General features: G+C 26.6%; 2 protein-coding genes across 3 annotated transcripts; both read left to right on the top strand.

Annotated features, from left to right (window-relative positions):
- Nucleotides 1–2698: 2698 nt before the first annotated feature.
- On the top strand, nt 2699–4379 carry LOC113859924 (probably inactive leucine-rich repeat receptor-like protein kinase At5g48380). The gene is made up of 2 exons (XM_027492582.1): nt 2699–2983; nt 3585–4379. Exons 1-2 carry the CDS (start codon nt 2699–2701, stop codon nt 4377–4379), a joined length of 1080 nt encoding a protein of 359 aa, XP_027348383.1.
- Nucleotides 4380–16064: 11685 nt separating this feature from the next.
- Nucleotides 16065–18553, top strand: LOC113858188 (sulfite exporter TauE/SafE family protein 2-like). 2 transcript variants are annotated; one of them, XM_027490701.1, is made up of 4 exons: nt 16065–17062; nt 17588–17722; nt 17798–17944; nt 18245–18553. In XM_027490701.1, exons 1-4 carry the CDS (start codon nt 16235–16237, stop codon nt 18551–18553), a joined length of 1419 nt encoding a protein of 472 aa, XP_027346502.1. In that variant the 5' UTR covers nt 16065–16234. The 2 variants fall into 2 exon arrangements, with proteins under 2 accessions (XP_027346502.1, XP_027346503.1); XM_027490702.1 differs by having other exon boundaries at nt 17588–17727; nt 17812–17944.
- The last annotated feature ends 644 nt before the right edge of the window (nt 18554–19197 follow it).

The raw sequence follows: 19197 nt of genomic DNA, 5'->3' as shown, positions 1-19197 counted from the left end.
AAAATTTATTAATATCATATATTAAATTTAAACACTTCATAACTTTCCGTTATAAAAAGAATGGAGGGGAGAGTCTATATTTCTTTTTATTTGTCATAGTTTAAGAATTTTTTTATTGATCTGTTAAGTTTGAAAGTTTAAAATAATATTAATTATTTTTTATTAATTTATCATAAAGCAAGTGAATGATTAATTAATAAAAAATAAAGGGATATAACAAGAAATTATATAATAATTTTAATAAAAACATTTAAATCTATTTATTAATTCTTATTAAAAATCTTAGAGTAACAAATAAAAAAACATGAGGGGAGGATAAAATGGTTTTATGGATCTTACTTTCTTCATGTCTTTATCGCTGTTAAATTCCATTGAATTACAGCAATAAAGTTTACTTCTTATATTGTTGGGTGTGAATCTCCGGTGGATTCAACCAATGAGTAAATTATATTTTGATATCTATTATATTTAGTAAAATAGTCATTAAATTAAATAAAACATCATTATAGTTCCTAAAGCAATCATCAATACTTTTAGTGTATACTATTTTTTTTATAATCTATCAAAAACATATACAATTATTAATCATTTTAATTCATGTTGTCACTTAGACATTATAGGTTTTAATAAATAAGCTTACTTGTCATATGACAAAGTGATGTAGTTCGAAATTTATTTTTTTAAAAGTTAATCAAATTGGTTCTCAAATAATCTTTAGATTTAAAATTTTGTGAAGACTAAATTTATTGATTAGAGATTTTTTACGTCAATATTAACTATTAGGTATTATGTTCAACGATACTTAACATGCTAGTCAATTTATTTGTTAAGGCAATCAACATTTAAGTAATGGTAAGAATAAAATATTAATAACTGAATATATTGAAAGCTAAAATATTAACAATTATAAGTACTGAGAATCTGGATCCCCGGGGGAAGGAGTCTACACGAAGCAACTAAGAAATTTCAATATCAAAATAAATGATGAGGAGAAACTACGACTCACTCGTCAATGGAGAAGTGTTGTTTGATAGGTCAGTTTAGAGGAAATTAATTTTTTATATTTAAATCAATTATATATTATTTATAATGATTAATAAATTATTAATATTTTAAATTTATATTAATATAATATTATATACCTTTTATTATAAAGATTACTAAAATAAAATTATTATTTTTTCATCTGTAAATTGAACAAATTTGAGTGTAAAAATTGGCAAGACTCGAGTCTTTGAAGTATCCAACACTGGAATGACATAACACCTTGTGGTAGGATTCTCTGCTTGCTTTTTCTACAAGGCACTTACTCCTTACAGTATTACTTCTTTATTTGTACTATTATCTAAAATATACTCTAAAACATTTAAAAAAAAAAAACTTAAAAATATCTCTTCCTAATAACAAATATAACATTTTCTAATATGCAATGGTAGTAGTAGATATGATGCACTTAATGAAATATTAACTTCTAAATTCTATTATTCTGAGATTTTAAAAATAATTATTATTTATAAGTAAAGAAAAAATTATTTTATTAATAAAATAATATTTAAATTTATAAAATTATATTTATTTTAATTTTATATAAGTATATTTTTATTTTTTTGAATAAATATTAATTTTTTTTCTCTGCGTATATAAATTTTGAGTTTTTATTAAACTCTTAATTATAGGTGATTTTCTATGTTTCAGGAAATAAAAATAAATTATAAAAAATATTTTAAAGAAAAAAAAACACGATGATTAAAATTATAAAAATATCTATATTAAATTATATGAAGCAAAATATTCAATATTTATTTATATACTAATTATTAGAGAGATGATTAAAAAGTAATATAAAACATTAAAACTTCTACGCGAAACTGATTGCTTCACTGGTTGGCCTTCAATTTGTCGTTTTAATTTTGTGACTCATGACTTGGTCTCAGACTTACGCGTATTTGCGTTTTGCAGTAAGGGTCCCATTACGTGAATATCAATCACGTGCACACGTTATTAGACTGAGGTGTAGTCCTATTGCTTTTATTTTGGGTTAAATATATTTGTTATTTTCTAAAAAATACATTATATTTTAAAACTTTTTATTTTAGTCTTTTTTTTAATTATCAATTTCAATTTCTTTCAGTGATGTAATTCTGCTAAAAGTAATATGTTGTACAAAAATTAATATATATTAACATTTAAATTAAAATAATGTTATCTTCTAATAGTGAGTAGAAATAAAATTAATAATTTTTAAAATATAAATATAAAATTAAATTTTTTTTATCAAAATTGAAATATAATAGATTTTAAATATATTTAAATCTTTAACTTTTATGTTATTTCTAATTAAATAAATTTTTACGGGTGGTGAGCTTGTTAGTAAAACCCAACATAATCGAATATATTTCTTAATAATTTTTTATAAAATATAAGATTAATTAATTCAATTATTTTATATTATTATGATAATTATGCATATTAAATTTTATATAATTTTAATACTTTTAGACATATTATTAAAATTTTGATATTTATTTATATTTTAAAAATATAATATCTATTGAAGATTTGCAAAATGAACTACGTTTCTATTGTTCATTTTCCCTTGACCCTACATAACGAAAATTTCACTATGGAAGTACTTTTTAGAACAAGAGTTTTCAGCGTTTTTCTACACATCTTGTGGTCAATGCTCACCGGCTCGAGGATGAGCAACGCTGGTAGCATTGAACTCTATGGAGGAACACAAGAAACTGCTGATAACAGTTTATTTGATCGATCATTTTGGTACACTTTTGCCTTTGGTTATGTGTTTTCAGCAACATGGGTCACAATTGCTCTTATGTATTTCTGTGTGCCTTGGGCACAACAGAAGAAGAGCAACGCAAGTTTCACATCTTCCAACGCGGGTAGGAGTAAGAAGATCCATGACGCCAATCAAGTGCCCAACCTGCTCCCTTTGTCGTTGCTCAGGAAAGGAAACCCTGTGTTGGTAAATTGAAGATAATTGCCCTTTTCTTTTGAAGAAGCCTTAAATGCATTACATTATGTGTTTCTTTTTATTATCAAAATTAAAAAGGTGATGTTGGTTATTAAAATAAGGAATTAGAAATGGAAGGTTTTTATTAGAGATGAAACTTCTAGGCATTTAACCCTGACCAACCGAGATAACTGACCAAAGATAAGACCAACAGAAAATCTTTCTTCAGGTGATTTCATGGAATTGCGTAGCTACCACGAGGGAAAATAACATTCATGCTTGACAGGAGTTTAACAGAAGGATTATATTTGGGGGAAAGAAACTGTAAACCAATCGATTTAAGTTTAGAATTCAGAAATAATTTAATCAAGTACTAATGAGTATGTTAGATATATTGATATACATAAGCACATGCCTCAAAACATTTTAAATGCAGAATTAAAGAGAATTTAACGTAGATTTGTAAACAAATAACTATTCATTTGAAGCACATTTACGCCATTTCAACCAAATTTCTGAGGAAACGGGGCATTTTATTTATTTTTATGTTTGAAACAAACATAGTGCAAATGATTTGGTATAACATAATGTTTTAACTTTTATGCATAAACAGGTTTCTAGAGCACTGGACAAGTTAATATCTAGTGTGAGCTTCACCGAACTGTGTGAGGCAACTGATTACTTCAACATGATCAATGTTATTGGGATGGGAAAGACAGGGATGATGTATAAGGCCAAGCTTGTTAATGCCCCCCTAGTGGCAGTGAAGAGACTATACGATTCTCAACTATTTGAAACAAAGTTTGCTAAAGAAATCATGATTCTTGGGAGATTCAAACATAGAAACATAGTAGGTCTTCTTGGGTTTTGCACAGAAAGAAAGCAAAGGATCCTAGTGTATGAGTTCATGACAAATGGTAAACTATCTGATTGCTTGTATCCTTTGCAAAATGAAGCCTTTCCATTGGAATGGCCAATAAGGCTTAAAATAGCACTTGGGTTGTCAAGGGTTTTATCTGGTCTCCACCATAGCTGCAATTGGCAGATACTCCATCAAGGTATAAGCTCAGAGCATGTTTTGCTGGATCAGAATTTTGAGCCCAAATTATCGAATTTTACAAATGCTAAATTCATCAAAGGAAACAATAATAAGCTAGCAAAGAAGGACGTCTATGATTTCGGAATTGTTCTTTTGCAACTGATCACGGGAAACAAGTGTATTCAAATGAATGGATTTTGTAACGTCATTGATGAATCTCTATTAGGAAAAGGATTCGACGAAGAAATCTCTTGTCTAGTCAAGATTGCAATTGACTGCATACAGATGTCTCCACAGATGAGGCCAACTATGCTTGATGTGTATAAAAATATAAAAAGGTTATGGGAAGGATATGGAAGTGATGATTGATTTGGTGTTGCCTCACATCGCCAAATTAAGCAATGTGTCGATAGAGAGAGCAGAGAAATTCATCTTTCTATAATCTAAAAAGGAATATAGGATGGTGGATGCGGCACATACAAAATGTATCTTCAAAATATCTAAAGCAGTGATGTGCGTAGGCCCAATTTCGAATAGTTGTATATTTTACTACTAAATCAATATCCAATACTACGACCAGTTCTGTTATTTTTTTTATTCTGTTATTTAAATTATTAAAAATTATTTTAACGTTATATTCGGTTTATAAGAAACAAATTACTTAATTTATTAAAATAAATAAAAATATTATATATCATATATTTATATTCTATTTAATAAATATTTATAATATTAAATAGTTAAATTAGTATATTATATATTAAATAAATGAATACATCAGTAACTAATGTATAAAAAAAGATTTTATTTTTTATATTTCAAAAACATTATTGATAATTTTTTTCTTATAAATAAAAGTTAAAGTAATAACACATATATTATTTATTTTTTCTATATACACTCGTCTAAAAAAATTAATCAAAAGAATAATAATTTTTTAGTATCAAAAGTAAATATGAAGAATTATTAAATACATCTCATTAAATACTTTAAACGATTACTAAAAATATGCATTAAATTTATTTTATAATTTTAAGATAATATTTTTTTTAAATTTCTGATCAATAGTGTTTGGAGGGCAAGTGTACCTATCGAGTAGTAATAAAAAATTTCTTAAATTAAGTTTTCAAAATATTGACTCACAAAAATTAATTTTCAATTATTAAGAATTTTCTAATTTAATTGTTTAAGATTCAAAGATACGAGATTAATTAAAATAAAAATTTATAAAATCAATTATAAAAGTAAAAGTAAAAAATATAATGCACGTCTTAGTTAAATTTATCAGAGAAAAATCTAGGACATGAGTTTTCTCATTCAATCATTTATGTTATTTTTCTGTTTAACTCTAAATTTGATTTATTTGTAATTACTAATAATTCATACGAATATTATTAATACTCAATGGTCATGCAATATTACTATTCTTTTCTCTAAATTAACATCTCTAATGGTCATGCAAGACATCAATTTAAGAAAGTTTAAGGAACTTATGAACTTATTAATTTAATAATGATTAGAAGAGAAAGATTAATTTGGTCTACCTAATTTTTTTGTCTCATTTTACCCTATAAACCTATTAATTAACTGAGGTACGATTGTCTGACGATATAATTAATTAGGATTAAGACAGAAAGGCAATAGGATAAACTCTAATTACAAAACGAAAATCAAATTTAGATTCAAATATCAAAATTTCATAAATTCATAAACAATGATTCTCATAGCCCTAGCTATGGACTTAGTTACTTATGTTAAAGGAAAGAACTAAAACAATCATAAACAAATCTATAGAGAAAAACAGACTAGAATGAGATGAGTTCCCAGTCTTCAAGTACGGTCGTTCGAAACTCTAAATCTCACCAAGAATATGCCAAAGATTCCTTCAAAGAGAGACAGGGTAAAAGGGTGTATTAAAGAGCAAAAGCCAAAATGTAAAAAATGTCTTCCCTACGATACATGAGATCTCCCTCTTAATAAGGTTTGGAAACCCTAAAGACTCATCATAATTGGACTTCTCGCATATAAGTATGGTCGTGCAAAACCTTAAGCACGAGCATGGGCTCGAAGCACCTTGTGCTTGTTGAAAGGGTCTGGGAGTGCTGACAGTTGCAAAACTCTAATTTTTTTTTTATTAATTTTGGTCCAAAATGTACCCAAAGTCTACTTGTGGTATCTTTATACTAAATTACATAATTAATATATAAATTAGTGTAAAATTTAAATAAAATAACGGTCAAATATGAATATATGGACAATAAAATAAAGCTTAATTATAGACTTATCAATAGGTCTCGTTAAAGCTTAGATACATGATAAAAAATAAAAAAAAATAAAAAAGAAACATATATGATATTGGCTTAGTAAACATCAAATTCCAAACTGTGTTTCGAATAGTAAAATAACATTAAGAACTCAGTTGTTTTAGTGCTATAAGAACTCTTTTTTTAACTAACTTTTCAATGTTAAAATAAAATAAAATCTTAAGATTGACGTTGGAAAGTCGGAATGTGTGGGTACCAAACTGAATTTTCAACATTTAATTTTATTCTTTACAATAGGAATAAAACATTTATTTGAATTGTTTGTTTCTTTTTTATAATTATTTATTAAAACATTTATTCAAATTAAGCACATTGAAATAAAACAATAACTGCAAATTGACATTTAATCGATTTATAGAAAACAATGGATTTGATTCCCTGAATGTTTGCTTATATTATCTGACATATCACCGGGGAGTCTACGGCCAATGACAGTGATTGTGATGTAGTCTTTGATTTATATGCTACGCGAAATAACTAAGAAATTTCAACATCTAAAATCATTGAGGAAAAAGTACGACTCGTACCAATGGAGGCGTTTAAAGAGTTGTTTAAGAAGTGATTTTAGAGAAAAAAGTATTTTTTAATTTAAATTAAGTGAATCATATATTATTTATAATAATGAACAAACTATTAATATATCAAATTTATGTTAATTTATTATTCTATATCTTTTATTATAAATATTTTTATTTAAAATAAAAATTATTTTTTTCATCTCTAAGTTGACAATAATAACTTTTACTATCTTTTATTTTCCAACACTAGAATTACATAATAACATTGTTTTGCTTTCTCTCTGTTTTTCACAAGGTGCACTCCTTATCTGCAATACTTCTTTGCCTAAATTATTAAAAAGTATAAAATACTATAAATATTATGAAGTTATTACAAAATATTATAAGATGATATAAAATATTTTTGGCTTGAGAAAGATTAATTGTCTTTTGTAAAGAATATTTATGGTCTAAATACAAAAATATAAATCATATGTTACACATACTGGGATAAATCAATTTATATATGCTAGTATATACTATACTTATTTTTTTATATGATCAATATTTTTAAAATATTTTTTTACCAATCTAAAAATTTAATTATATGCTTTACGCGATTAAATATGCATAAACTAGAGATAAAAAAATTGTTATAAAATTATTCGTAAGAGTATATTATTGTATAAACTACAGAATTAATATAACGTGTTCAATCACACAATGCACACACAAGTTGTCTAATGAAAAATAATTTGTATAGATAAGAGAGCAAATTAAAACTCTTCGTCGAGTACAAGTGAATGACCTAATCTATTGTGATTAAGTACCATCATAATACTAAGTTCTATAATTAATATTATATAATAATTGAAAATTATTTTAATAATTAAATATGCTAATCAATAATATAATAATAAGAAAATATAACGTAAATAACATTACTCATTTTATAGTTTAATTCTTTTGATTTAGACTATATGATTTTGGTTTCTGAATTTTTTAATTAATTGTGTCCATCTATTTTAAAATTAAACAAGTTTGGTCTCGCTAATCAATTATTTTACATAAAATATTAAAATTCTCATTTTATATTCAACATTTTCATTAATTGAATCACTTCAATTGTTTTAAATCTTTTCTTCTCAAAATACATCAATCAAAACATTAAATTTCATCCAAAATAAAAAAAATTAAAATTATCCCTTTTTAAATTATAATCTCACATTCTACAATTTTTTTTATCAAAAAAGAATTAAATTTACTATCAAATGAATAGACTTATTTTGTATATTAAATTCTTCATAAATCTCAAAATATTTAGATAAAAGAAAATAATTTTTTTTGTCTAAAGTAAAAATACGTACAATGCTTAAATTTGCTTTTGTTTTTTAATCAGAAACTTAATTAACACGATTTAAAAGATTAATGTCATATAGAACTTCGAATAAATTTATTAAAAGTAAATATCAAGACTTGATTCAAATTTCTCAACCAGTTATATATCTCTTTAAATAATATATATATATATATATATATATATATATATATATAAAATAAAAAGAAAGATAAAACAGTTGAAACTTCAAAATTTGAAAATTTTTCAATAATATATGTTAATCTTTAATATGATAATTTTTATTATCCAAATTATTAACAATATCAGTGATATTGAAGAATAGATACACAAGTTTTTGTGCTTGCGATTCTTGTGTAAAACGAATTGGGCTTCATCAAATGAACCTTGAACTGGTTTGTAAGAATGGGGCTAGCAGAGCCTAAGCTTATGTACTCAAGACAAACAGCGTCTTCATTATTCAAAAGCAGCAAGTGACCATTAAGAAAAACCTTTAGACTGGCTAACAAAAGAAAAGTTATCATTTTAGATAACGAAGAAAGTCGTCATTAATTCTGGATAACATGCAAAAAAATGCAAACAAAATATGGAGTCAAGCTATAATAACCACATAAAATAAAAACTCAGCCTAAATAAAATTTTAGTCCTTATAAATAACATTTTAATTGTCTCTATAAGAATATCATTTATATTTATTCCTAATATTTTTAAAAAGTGAAAAATTAGTCCTTATTAGAGATTAAATACTAACAAAGTATTTTAAATGATTTTAAAAAGTGAAAAATTAGTCACACTTCAAATTGTCTACTACTACTCTTCTTTAAATAATTTTAAATTTTTATTAAATTAATAATGAATATATCTAAATAAAAAATATTAAACAAAAAGACACAATAAATATATAAAAAATTATTAATAAACATTCTTATAAATATATCTATTGGACCCATAAAAATTCCATAGGCAACATCACAACAAATTTGTAGAAGTCATAAATAAACTAATTAATTACGCCAATTCAGAGTTATTAGGCTAATTAAAACCTAAGGGTCAAATTATTTAATCAACTCTCGTTTATTTTGAGTTTAGAATTTCGTTATGACAAAAAAAGATATTGAAGTTTCTTTTTTCCCATTTAAAATATTATCTAATATTAATGTATATATATTTTTAAAAAAAAACCTTTATTACAAGTGTTAGATTTATTACAATAATTAATGAATAAGAAATATCTCTAAAGTAACACTAGGTTATTATAATAACATCTAAAATAAGACAATACTTCCAATTTCCATCCTCTTAGCTCTGGCAAAGCTTATCTCCATTTAACAACAATGATAAGTTGATAACTGGATAGTGTAGGAACATTCTGTCGTTTGCTTGTCGGTTCTCGGTGCTAGTCCACATTGTTCCAACTTCAAAGTGTTGCCTCACTTGGTTGGTGGCAATCACTTAATGGAATTTTGCATTCACTAACATATTCTCACTGTGTTTTCAGCTAGGAAATGTATGTTTCTCACATGCCCCACCAGTTATTACAAGTACCCAACCCCTTAGGGATGTGGTGCTTGGACTTCTAGGAATCTCTTTTCTTTTGGGTCATTCGGAGAAACTTGTCTAGCTAGATCCTCAAAATTGATGAACCCTACCCCTTCTAGGTGTTTATGTGTCTCTTTCTCACTTGCTATGTAGGAGACACACTGAACTAATTCTAAATTTATTAGACAATTTTTTATCTAATCCGTTAAACATAATTTGCTGAGTAAATAAGTTAAATTTGAGATAATTTTGTTTTGAATCGAAAACATTTACTATACCTTGGGTTTAACTTTTTTAACAAATATTTTTTATTTTCATGTGCTGAAATCGAATGATACATGATCACACGAATGAACAGTGTATGAATGTGCTGAAATCGACGTTTTTGGAGGAAAACTTCTAAAATTCGGTTTCTTCCACTCATAAAGTAAACAATAACTTTTATTGACTTTTTTATGTGTTTATTTAAAACGCATATACATAAAAAAAAGATATAATTATATATATACACACAAAATATTACATGCACTATTAATTTTAATAATTTAATTGTAAATGAAATACGACGTATATACGATTATATCTTCATTAAATAACACAAGTTTAATCACTAACGAACGAAAAGTTAAAATTATTAAACTTCTTAATTAATCCCACACACATATTTTCACAACTCTTTCAAATTAATATAGAGCGCATAGGACTTATTCATTACAATTAGAAAGGTACGTTGAAAAAAGAGGCTAAGTGCAACTGCAAAGTAGTCTAATGCTCAATTTCGCAAATGATCCACAAGCATGCATAATAGTGGAGGGTTATGTTTCGTACTTTTGGCTCCATTATCACTTTAGCTTTTGAATAATTGGAAAAATAGCACTTTCAAGACATTTAAGATTTGTCTTTATCATGAAGCAGAAGGAGCCATTCAGCCACCGCGTGGTACATGAAATCTCTGGGAAGTTGCCTCCTCCATAGATGTTATCGCTTTGCCCACTAATGCTTCTGTCGTATATATGAGTCAGGTGGTACGTACAAATAAATGGTCAAGAAGAATATAAGTACCTTTAGTTTAATAATACCATTTTCCCCCTTTTTCTAACATTGCGTGATTAAAGTATTATATAAATAATAGAGCTAATATTACTTTCGATCTTCCTATTCCCTAATTCTCATTGTAATCAATACATCACTTTATTTGATGCTATTATCGGATAAGATTGAAGTTTTGATTCTTTTTGAGCCGTCGGAAATTAGCATGTGAATTTCTGATGAATAATAAATAATCTACATTTCATCTTCAAAAGAAGGGTATTTCTAATGGAAATTTCAAGTATTAGTAAGAGTCTCACGTTAATATAAGAAAAAGATCAAGTGAGCATAATACAAGTGAGAGAGATGGCAACACATTAATTATTTTAGGGCTAATATTATCTTTTAAGTTATAATATCGTGTAATAATTTTCGCAAGTGCAAATTGTTAAAAGCTATATAATGATAAGTCAAATGTCGAATTAAAGTAAAATAAACGTTGAAAGTTAAAGTTATATAATTTAAGTGGCGAGTTGACTGCAACATAAATTAATAGACACTAATCTAATTTGTTAATAGACATTTATGAAATGTTGAATATATTTTATCAAGCTTCGCTGCATCAACTAGCAGCAATGTCAATAATTTATTTTATACTAAAGTAGTAATAACTCCTTTCTCAAATTCAAAACACGTTAAAATCAGGGTAATATATTGTTAATAATGTGTTTTTTTAAATTGTTTTTAGTTAATTTTTTGTTGTTTCAATTTATTATAACAGTGTTATAATTAATAAGTAGTTTCTATATTTCAATTTATTGTTACAAAAATTATTTTTAACATCAATTAAAAATGATATATATGCAATTGATATAATAAGTTAAGACTTTTTACATCCATTATAATAAGTAATAAAAAAAATTCATTTTTTACATCATTAATAAACTAACTGATTTTAAAGAATAATTAATTAATTTTTTATTATTAAAAAATTAATTTACTTAAAAAGTTATAAATTTTATATCAGTTCAAATTTAAACCAATAATATAAAATACTTTATATATAAGTTATTTTAGCCGATCTTAAATTGAATAAATAATTGCTTACATTTCACACAGTTTAACTAAAACACATTATAAGAAAAGATCAATGACAATGAAGCAGTATCCACTCTTGAAGATTACATGGAAAAATGGAGTTTGTTTGTTTTCTATTTTTGAAAATATTTTTTAAAATAAAAGAAATAATTTTTTTTAACATAAATTCAGTTTTTTTAACTTCTTAAAATTATTTTTTTAAAATTGTTTTAAAATATAATTTTTTAAAAATTAAAAATTAAATAGAAATAAACAAAGTCCATATTGTTAATTTTCTCTCCTTTTGGATTTCTGTTACCTTATTGATGATAAGAATAAAACTTTGCTTAATTCTGTCCACCATAAAGGCTTTGAAGTTGGATTTTTCTTTTCCAAAATCCCCTTGAAATAATACGCCTAAAAATCGAAATGAAATACGAAAAAGGTAAAACAGCAAAATTATGCAAAATCTAAAATAATAATCAAGATAAAATAAAAATAAAAATTACATCAGATAAAACCCTAAGAAGACAAATCAAATATCTGAAATGGGGAAGGAAATGATAGACAAATGCAAGAGGTGAAAGTTTAAACCTAATTATGAGTGATTCTTATGTTGTCAGCATTAGGAGCTTATATAATCGTGAAAATAACTAGTTAGTGTGCAGCCACATTTCATGCATATCGTACCTAATTACAGGGAGTCTCCTTAAATAGGACACAAAATGATGTATGCAAATGGGTATATTTAACATGTCGACTTTGTTCTTTTTGTTAGTTTTGGCCATCTTCTGGTTCTTTACATCAAGTGGAAAATTCAAAAAGCTATCGTAAAGTTGCTCACAGGATACACATTCTGACCTTGCTTATGTTTCAACTCTAGTACAAAGTAAAATAGAATAAAATTACAATAACCATCATTTAGATGTTTTATAATGTAACAGAGTAATGTTGGCCTTAATTATATTTTTTATTTCTTTAGTTTGATAAATGTACGATATTAGTTCACTTAATCTTTTAGCTAATTAAGCTTTTATACTTTTAATATTATACTATTTTAGTTTTATCTAAAGTACTCAATTTTTTATTAAAATTTCAATAATTTTTTTTTTTCAAAATTCATCGATCCAAACACTAAATTGAATTGATTATTTTTTTCAAATCTCAATCTTATATTTAAAAAAATAATAAATCTTGTCAAATTTTCACTTTTAAACATTTAAAATTTATTTATATAATGAATTTATCATAAATTCATCAAATATTTTGATAGAACAAATAATTTTAAATACATCAAAGACAATATCAGGATTAAATTTGCATAATCTTAACAATAGAGAGACTTAATTAGCTAAAAAGATTAAGTAACAAATTAGACATCCTTTCAAATTAAAGAGACTAAAAATATATTTAACTCAATCAAATTTTTATTCTATTAATTAAAGAATAAAAAATAGTGAGTAATAAATTAGTTTTATTTTATTTCATATTTTTAACTTAAACTAAAAGAAAATATAGATATTAAATAAAATAAAACAAAATATATTGCATCTATAATATTTTATTTTAAATAATTTTATAAAATTAATTAAAATTATTTTTATTTTATTTTTTATAATATTTTTATTCTATGAAACATAACTAAAAGTAATCTCTCCTAGCAATAGAAGCGGAGAAAAGTAAACAAATTAAGATAATAGAAAGCATGCCATTGCTATAACAGACACTTCAAATCTTATCTTCATATCTTTCTCTTTCCATCCCACTCATACAGTATCTAAACCGAATCTATGATAAATTATTATTATTTAATTAATTAATAACCATTATAATAATATTTTTATTTAAATTAAAGTTTATAAATATTACACTGCTTTCTCTGCCTAATACATTAAGTGTATAGGTTAGCGGAAGGAAAAAACAGTTGTTTATTTTAAAAGTATTATACAAGAAATATAAAAATTGTTTCATACTTGACATTTACACTTAATACGAATATAAGATAAAATAAAATATCAACAAAATTAGTGATTTTGTTTTTAAATTTTAATGTACACTTTAATTTTATTTTTTAATTTTTCTTTTCATTTTAGTTATTTAATTTATAAAAATATCTTAAATAGTTTTTTTTTGTTAAAAATGCTAACTTTATTAAAAGATATTATTGTTTGTTTTACTACGTGTACTGTGTAGATATTATCGTCTTCTTCATAATCTTTGTCTCCTGTTTCTCTTACATAAATTATAAAACTTTCTCAACTTTTCACAAAAAATGTACCCATATTTTTTTCAAGCTCTCGTTACCACATATTGCCATTTCTTAGCTTGCATGAACGTAAGGAACTAGTTTTTAATAAGATGAAAATCCAAATATAATTAGTTTAGAGGTTTACTTATCAATTAATTAGCATTTGTTATTTTACCCTACTAGAAAAATAATGTAAAGAACTCAAATTTGAGAGATAAAAGCTATCAATATGAATTAATACAGTAAAATGACAATATGGTACAATTATCACCATGTAATCCACTGTTAATATAGTTAAGGTTTTCTTTTAAATTTTCTTTGGACTTAACAATTTTCTAATAAATCAAGAAAAAATTATGCTGGTAACAAATTGAGGTACTTAAACAAGTCATTTTTTAAGGTAAAATTGGAGGATTCTAGAGTAGTATTTACTATATCGGTAGAAATTCAAGTAGTTGTTGCACTAGTGAAAAGGAATGTTGATACATCAATTAGAAAAACATTATCAAGCGGAAGTAGAGGGATTTAGTCATGGTAAGTGTATTGGAAAGGTTACACGGTGAATAGTTAGAAGGGTGTGTTTAGATTATCAAATTTGATGAGAGCATTCGTGGAAGTGCTATAAAATGAAGGGTTTAGATCTTCTTGTAAGGCTTTGATGGCTAATGGAGTGGTTATGCTTATAAAAATGACCAAAAAAGAGAAATATGAAGGGCAGTAGAAAGTGAAAGAAGAAGTATATCAAAGAGATTGAAGAACACAATTAAAAAAAATGACATTTAATTAAAATTTACTTTAAAGTTAAACGATGAAAACACTAATTTTGTTTAAAATATATGCTTAATATTTTCAAAAGTTGTACTAGATATTATCATTAAAAAGAACATAGAATGTATGTACGGTAACACAAATAAAAATGAACATTGTTTATTAAGATAAAATTCTTATTTAATTAAAAAAATACTAAAAATACTGTATCGTATTTTTTTTTGCATATTTTAAAGAATAATTTAAAAAATTACTATAAATGTCATAAGGAGTTAAGTAATAATAATTTTAAAAAATCAAATTGAGAATGCATGAACAATCTTAGTAAAAGTATATTAATAATCTTATTTAATAAAAAAATTCACTTTTGATTTTAAATCAATATCTAACTGTTGTCAAATTTGAATTCTCCAACATGTTCCGTCAATTTTTCTACCCGCTAGATGAAGAAATGCATTGAATGTTCTTTACATTTCTAAAACATAAACTATTCTATTATTTCATTTAATTCTTTTTTTATAAATTATATATTCTAATAAAAAATTATAAATAATAGAAATTCATGTATGCAAGTCTTTATAACTTATTATTAGACTTTTATTCAATTGAAAATATATATTTAAGTTAAAAATTATAAATAATAGAAATTCATGTATGCAAGTCTTTATAGCTCAAACGTATTCATCATAATTTTTTTTTCAATGGTTTTCCGCTGATTTTAGTTTGATTCTGGATTGAGTGTCTATGATCTTGAGATCTACGGATTTTTTAAGTTTAATCAAAATGATCAACCAATGGTTAAATCCGATTTTCAAAATAATGTAACAAGTATTTTGCACTAATCACAGCTTCAAACTCATGCAAGTGTAAAGTCTCTTTTCAGAGCACCCACAAGTTCGAATATATATGAAAAAAAGAAGTTTCTTATTACTAAATTATTCATTACAATTTTTTTTTAAAAGAACTTAATTACAAGGATGTCACACTAATAGAAGGCATAAAAAACACTGCTTTCACTTTATTCTGCTTCTTGCTCTTACATTTTCGAATAAGTTATTGCTTTAATAATAAATAAATATATAAAGATCATCATAGAAATTACACCAGAAAAAAAAAAAAGGCGACACTCCCTTGCCTACCCTAAACATGTCATTGTTATTCATCCCATGAAAGACAGAATAGTGGGAGTAGGATATCCCTAAAGCATCTGAATTTTCTTTTGTTCAACTTTTTTCCTACCATTGTCTTCCTTGTGCACGTGGTCCTGTTTGTTTTACTCAAAAAGAGGCTGTGTTATCATTCCCTCCTTACCCTATATAAAGCCATAAAACCATTCAGCTATTCACACATACACAATTACAATTGCTTCAAACTCTCAGAAGCAAATGAGGACTATTCACAGCCTCACTTTTTTCTTTCTAACCTTCATCACCATCATTCCTTCTAATGCAAAACAAACACACCCTATTGTAAATAGCCTCAGCATTGACCTTTTCCTAGAGAAAATATATGAATGGGGTAATGGAGCACAAGGATTCCAAGAAACCCAACTTCATTTTTCAGGTTCTATGGTGCTGGCAGGAGTATTCTGTTTCATAGCTTCTTCTATATCTAGTGCTGGTGGTATTGGTGGTGGTGGCCTTTTTATACCAATATTAACTATTGTGGCTGGTCTAGACCTCAAAACAGCTTCAAGTTTGTCAGCTTTCATGGTCACAGGAGGATCAATTGCAAATGTTATGTGCAATCTGTGTGCCACAAGTTCTAAATTTGGTGGCAAGTCTTTGATTGACTATGACATAGCACTTTTATCAGAACCATGCATGTTACTAGGAGTTAGTATTGGAGTTGTATGCAATCTTGTGTTCCCTGAATGGTTGATTACTATACTGTTTGCTCTTTTTCTCACTTGGTCTACCTCAAAGACCTGCAACAGTGGATTGCTGTTTTGGAAGATTGAATCAGAAGAGAGAAAGAAAAATATATTTGAGGGACTTGAAAAAGGACTACTAGAAAATGGAACAGCTGAAGAAAGGGAAGGGGAAGTTCAGGTGAAGAAAGAAAAGGAAGGGATGAAAAGTATTGAAGAAAAGCTTTTGGCTCATGAAGAAAATACTAAATTGAGAATCCCTTGGTTGAAATTGGTGGTCTTAATCTTGGTGTGGTTCTCTTTCTTCCTTCTTTATCTTCTTCGTGGCAACAAATATGGACAGGTTAGAATTTGCTCTTTCTTATTTATATGGATATTTAGTGACTTAATGCTTTACAGATTTATTAATTCGGATGCTATTCACTAGGTATATCATGATTTGTGATACTGATATTAGAATTGAACTTATAAAAACATGAAACGTGTCAAGTTATTGATAGGCATGAACAACAAGTGCAGGAGTAAAAGATTAGCGTCCCTGAATTGACCAAATTGTTAGTGTGAGACTATCTTTTTTATTTTAATTTTAAGTCCCTTTCATTGTGGTAAAATCTAGTGGAACACTAGTAGCAGAAAATCTGATGGTAGGAAGTGGTTGGACCGTTGTTTTCTTGTAGCAGCTGTATATAGTTTCTGTAAGGTTCCTGATATTAAATCATCATTGCGAAAAATTGAGTCCAGTGGTATTATGTAATTCATGTAGCTGATATCACCCAATGAGAAAAGGCTTTGGCTGTTGCTGTTGATGGTCTTGTAAAGTAATGCATTTGATAAATGACCCTGTAATGCAACTGTTAAAATTGTACAGAGTATTATTCCAATGGAGCCTTGTGGTGTGGGATACTGGATTCTTTCATCAGTTCAAGTTCCTCTTGCTTTAGTTTTTACTGCTTGGATTGTATTTAGAAAAGACCACCATCAAGACCAAAATCTTAAGCAAGAGGTAGGTAAAGCATCACACTCTGTAAACTACTTCTAGAATGTTGCTTAGAACCTCATTCAATCAAATGTAATGCAGGACCCATGCCTGTCCACTAATGGACCATCAAATAAGCTCATTTTTCCAATGATGGCACTGCTAGCAGGGATACTGGGTGGTGTCTTTGGAATTGGAGGTGGAATGCTGATAAGTCCACTTCTTCTACAAGTTGGAATAGCTCCTGAAGTAAGTTCCATTATTATTTTTACACTAATTTGCCCATATACATATTGTAAGTGCAATTAATAAAGCATTTATGCTAGTTGAGTAATTCAAAAGACAAAGAAAGATTCACTAATTAAGAATAAATTAAGAAATTTATCAAATAGTTACAATAAAATGATTGAATTATTTGGTATGTAAATACCATATACAATAACAACAGGCATTACTGGCTAATCCAATCAATCAACTCACTAATGATTATAGTGGCTGTGGCTCTCAAACTGGTGTTGACTAAGCAACCAAATTATTTGGTTGTTGTAGGTGACAGCAGCAACATGTTCTTTCATGGTTTTCTTTTCTTCTTCCATGTCAGCCTTGCAATATGTATTATTGGGCATGGAGCACATAGAGACTGCCCTCATTTTGGCGATAATATGTTTTGTTGCATCACTTCTTGGGTTATTAGTGGTGCAGAGAGCAATTCAAAGCTATGGAAGACCATCCTTAATAGTATTTTCTGTTAGCATAGTGATGACTTTGAGTATTGTTCTAATGACTAGCTTCGGAGCCATTGAAATTTGGAAAGACTACATATCAGGGAGATACATGGGCTTCAAACTACCATGTTGAATATCAATTTTGTTCAATCGGTAACTGATTGAATGCTATTGTTTCATCTCACTAGATTCTTCCATCATATAAGAGTATATTGTTATCAATCCCTAAAATTTTATATCTTTTGCATTTAACACAAACTCGTGATTAGGAAGCCAAGCATTTTTGGCTGTTGCTATATTCCGGAAAATCAAATAATAAAACTTGTAATGGCTGTTGACAAAAATTCTCATTTGAAGAAGGTTAAATTCCTAGAAATATTAACTTCAATCCCGATTTTAAACAATAAAAACTAATCATTTTTAAGTACTTAAAATTAGTCTTAAAAAATTAACAAAATTGTTAATTCTTTATCAAAATGACAGGAAATGTAACCTAACGTGTTAGTTCAATTGAAAGGGATTCGTATCGCTTTGGTTTGATTGAGTTTCGTGTCTAGAGAAAAAAAAACTAATGGAAAGAGTCTCATTTTTGTGCGTGACTGTTCCTATGAAGATTACTCTCACTCCCTGCAAAGAAAAAACAATGAGCAAATTGAAGAGGTTATGAATGAACCAGCATCCTAACCAAACTGTGAGAATTCAAATTGTGTTTTCGATACACTAAAGTTTTTGTGTCTAGCATTGCGGAAATGTAAAATACTCTTTCCAAGGCAAGGC

Source organism: Abrus precatorius, unplaced genomic scaffold (assembly GCF_003935025.1).
Source record: "Abrus precatorius isolate BTA unplaced genomic scaffold, Abrus_2018 Scaffold2, whole genome shotgun sequence".
In the NCBI taxonomy this organism is placed as follows: Eukaryota; Viridiplantae; Streptophyta; class Magnoliopsida; order Fabales; family Fabaceae; genus Abrus; species Abrus precatorius.
The sequence above is the reverse complement of the archived record's forward strand: the minus strand, read 5'-3'. Positions and strand labels throughout refer to the sequence as shown.

Bases quoted from the DNA above. Each gene is read 5' to 3' on its own strand.
- LOC113859924 (XM_027492582.1), top strand. From the start codon at position 2,699: ATGAGCAACGCTGGTAGCATTGAACTCTATGGAGGAACACAAGAAACT. The intron at 2,984-3,584 runs GTAAATTGAAGA...ATGCATAAACAG, and splicing joins GGAAAGGAAACCCTGTGTTG to GTTTCTAGAGCACTGGACAA.
- LOC113858188 (XM_027490701.1), top strand. From the start codon at position 16,235: ATGAGGACTATTCACAGCCTCACTTTTTTCTTTCTAACCTTCATCACC. The intron at 17,063-17,587 runs GTTAGAATTTGC...AAAATTGTACAG, and splicing joins GTGGCAACAAATATGGACAG to AGTATTATTCCAATGGAGCC. The intron at 17,723-17,797 runs GTAGGTAAAGCA...AATGTAATGCAG, and splicing joins ACCAAAATCTTAAGCAAGAG to GACCCATGCCTGTCCACTAA.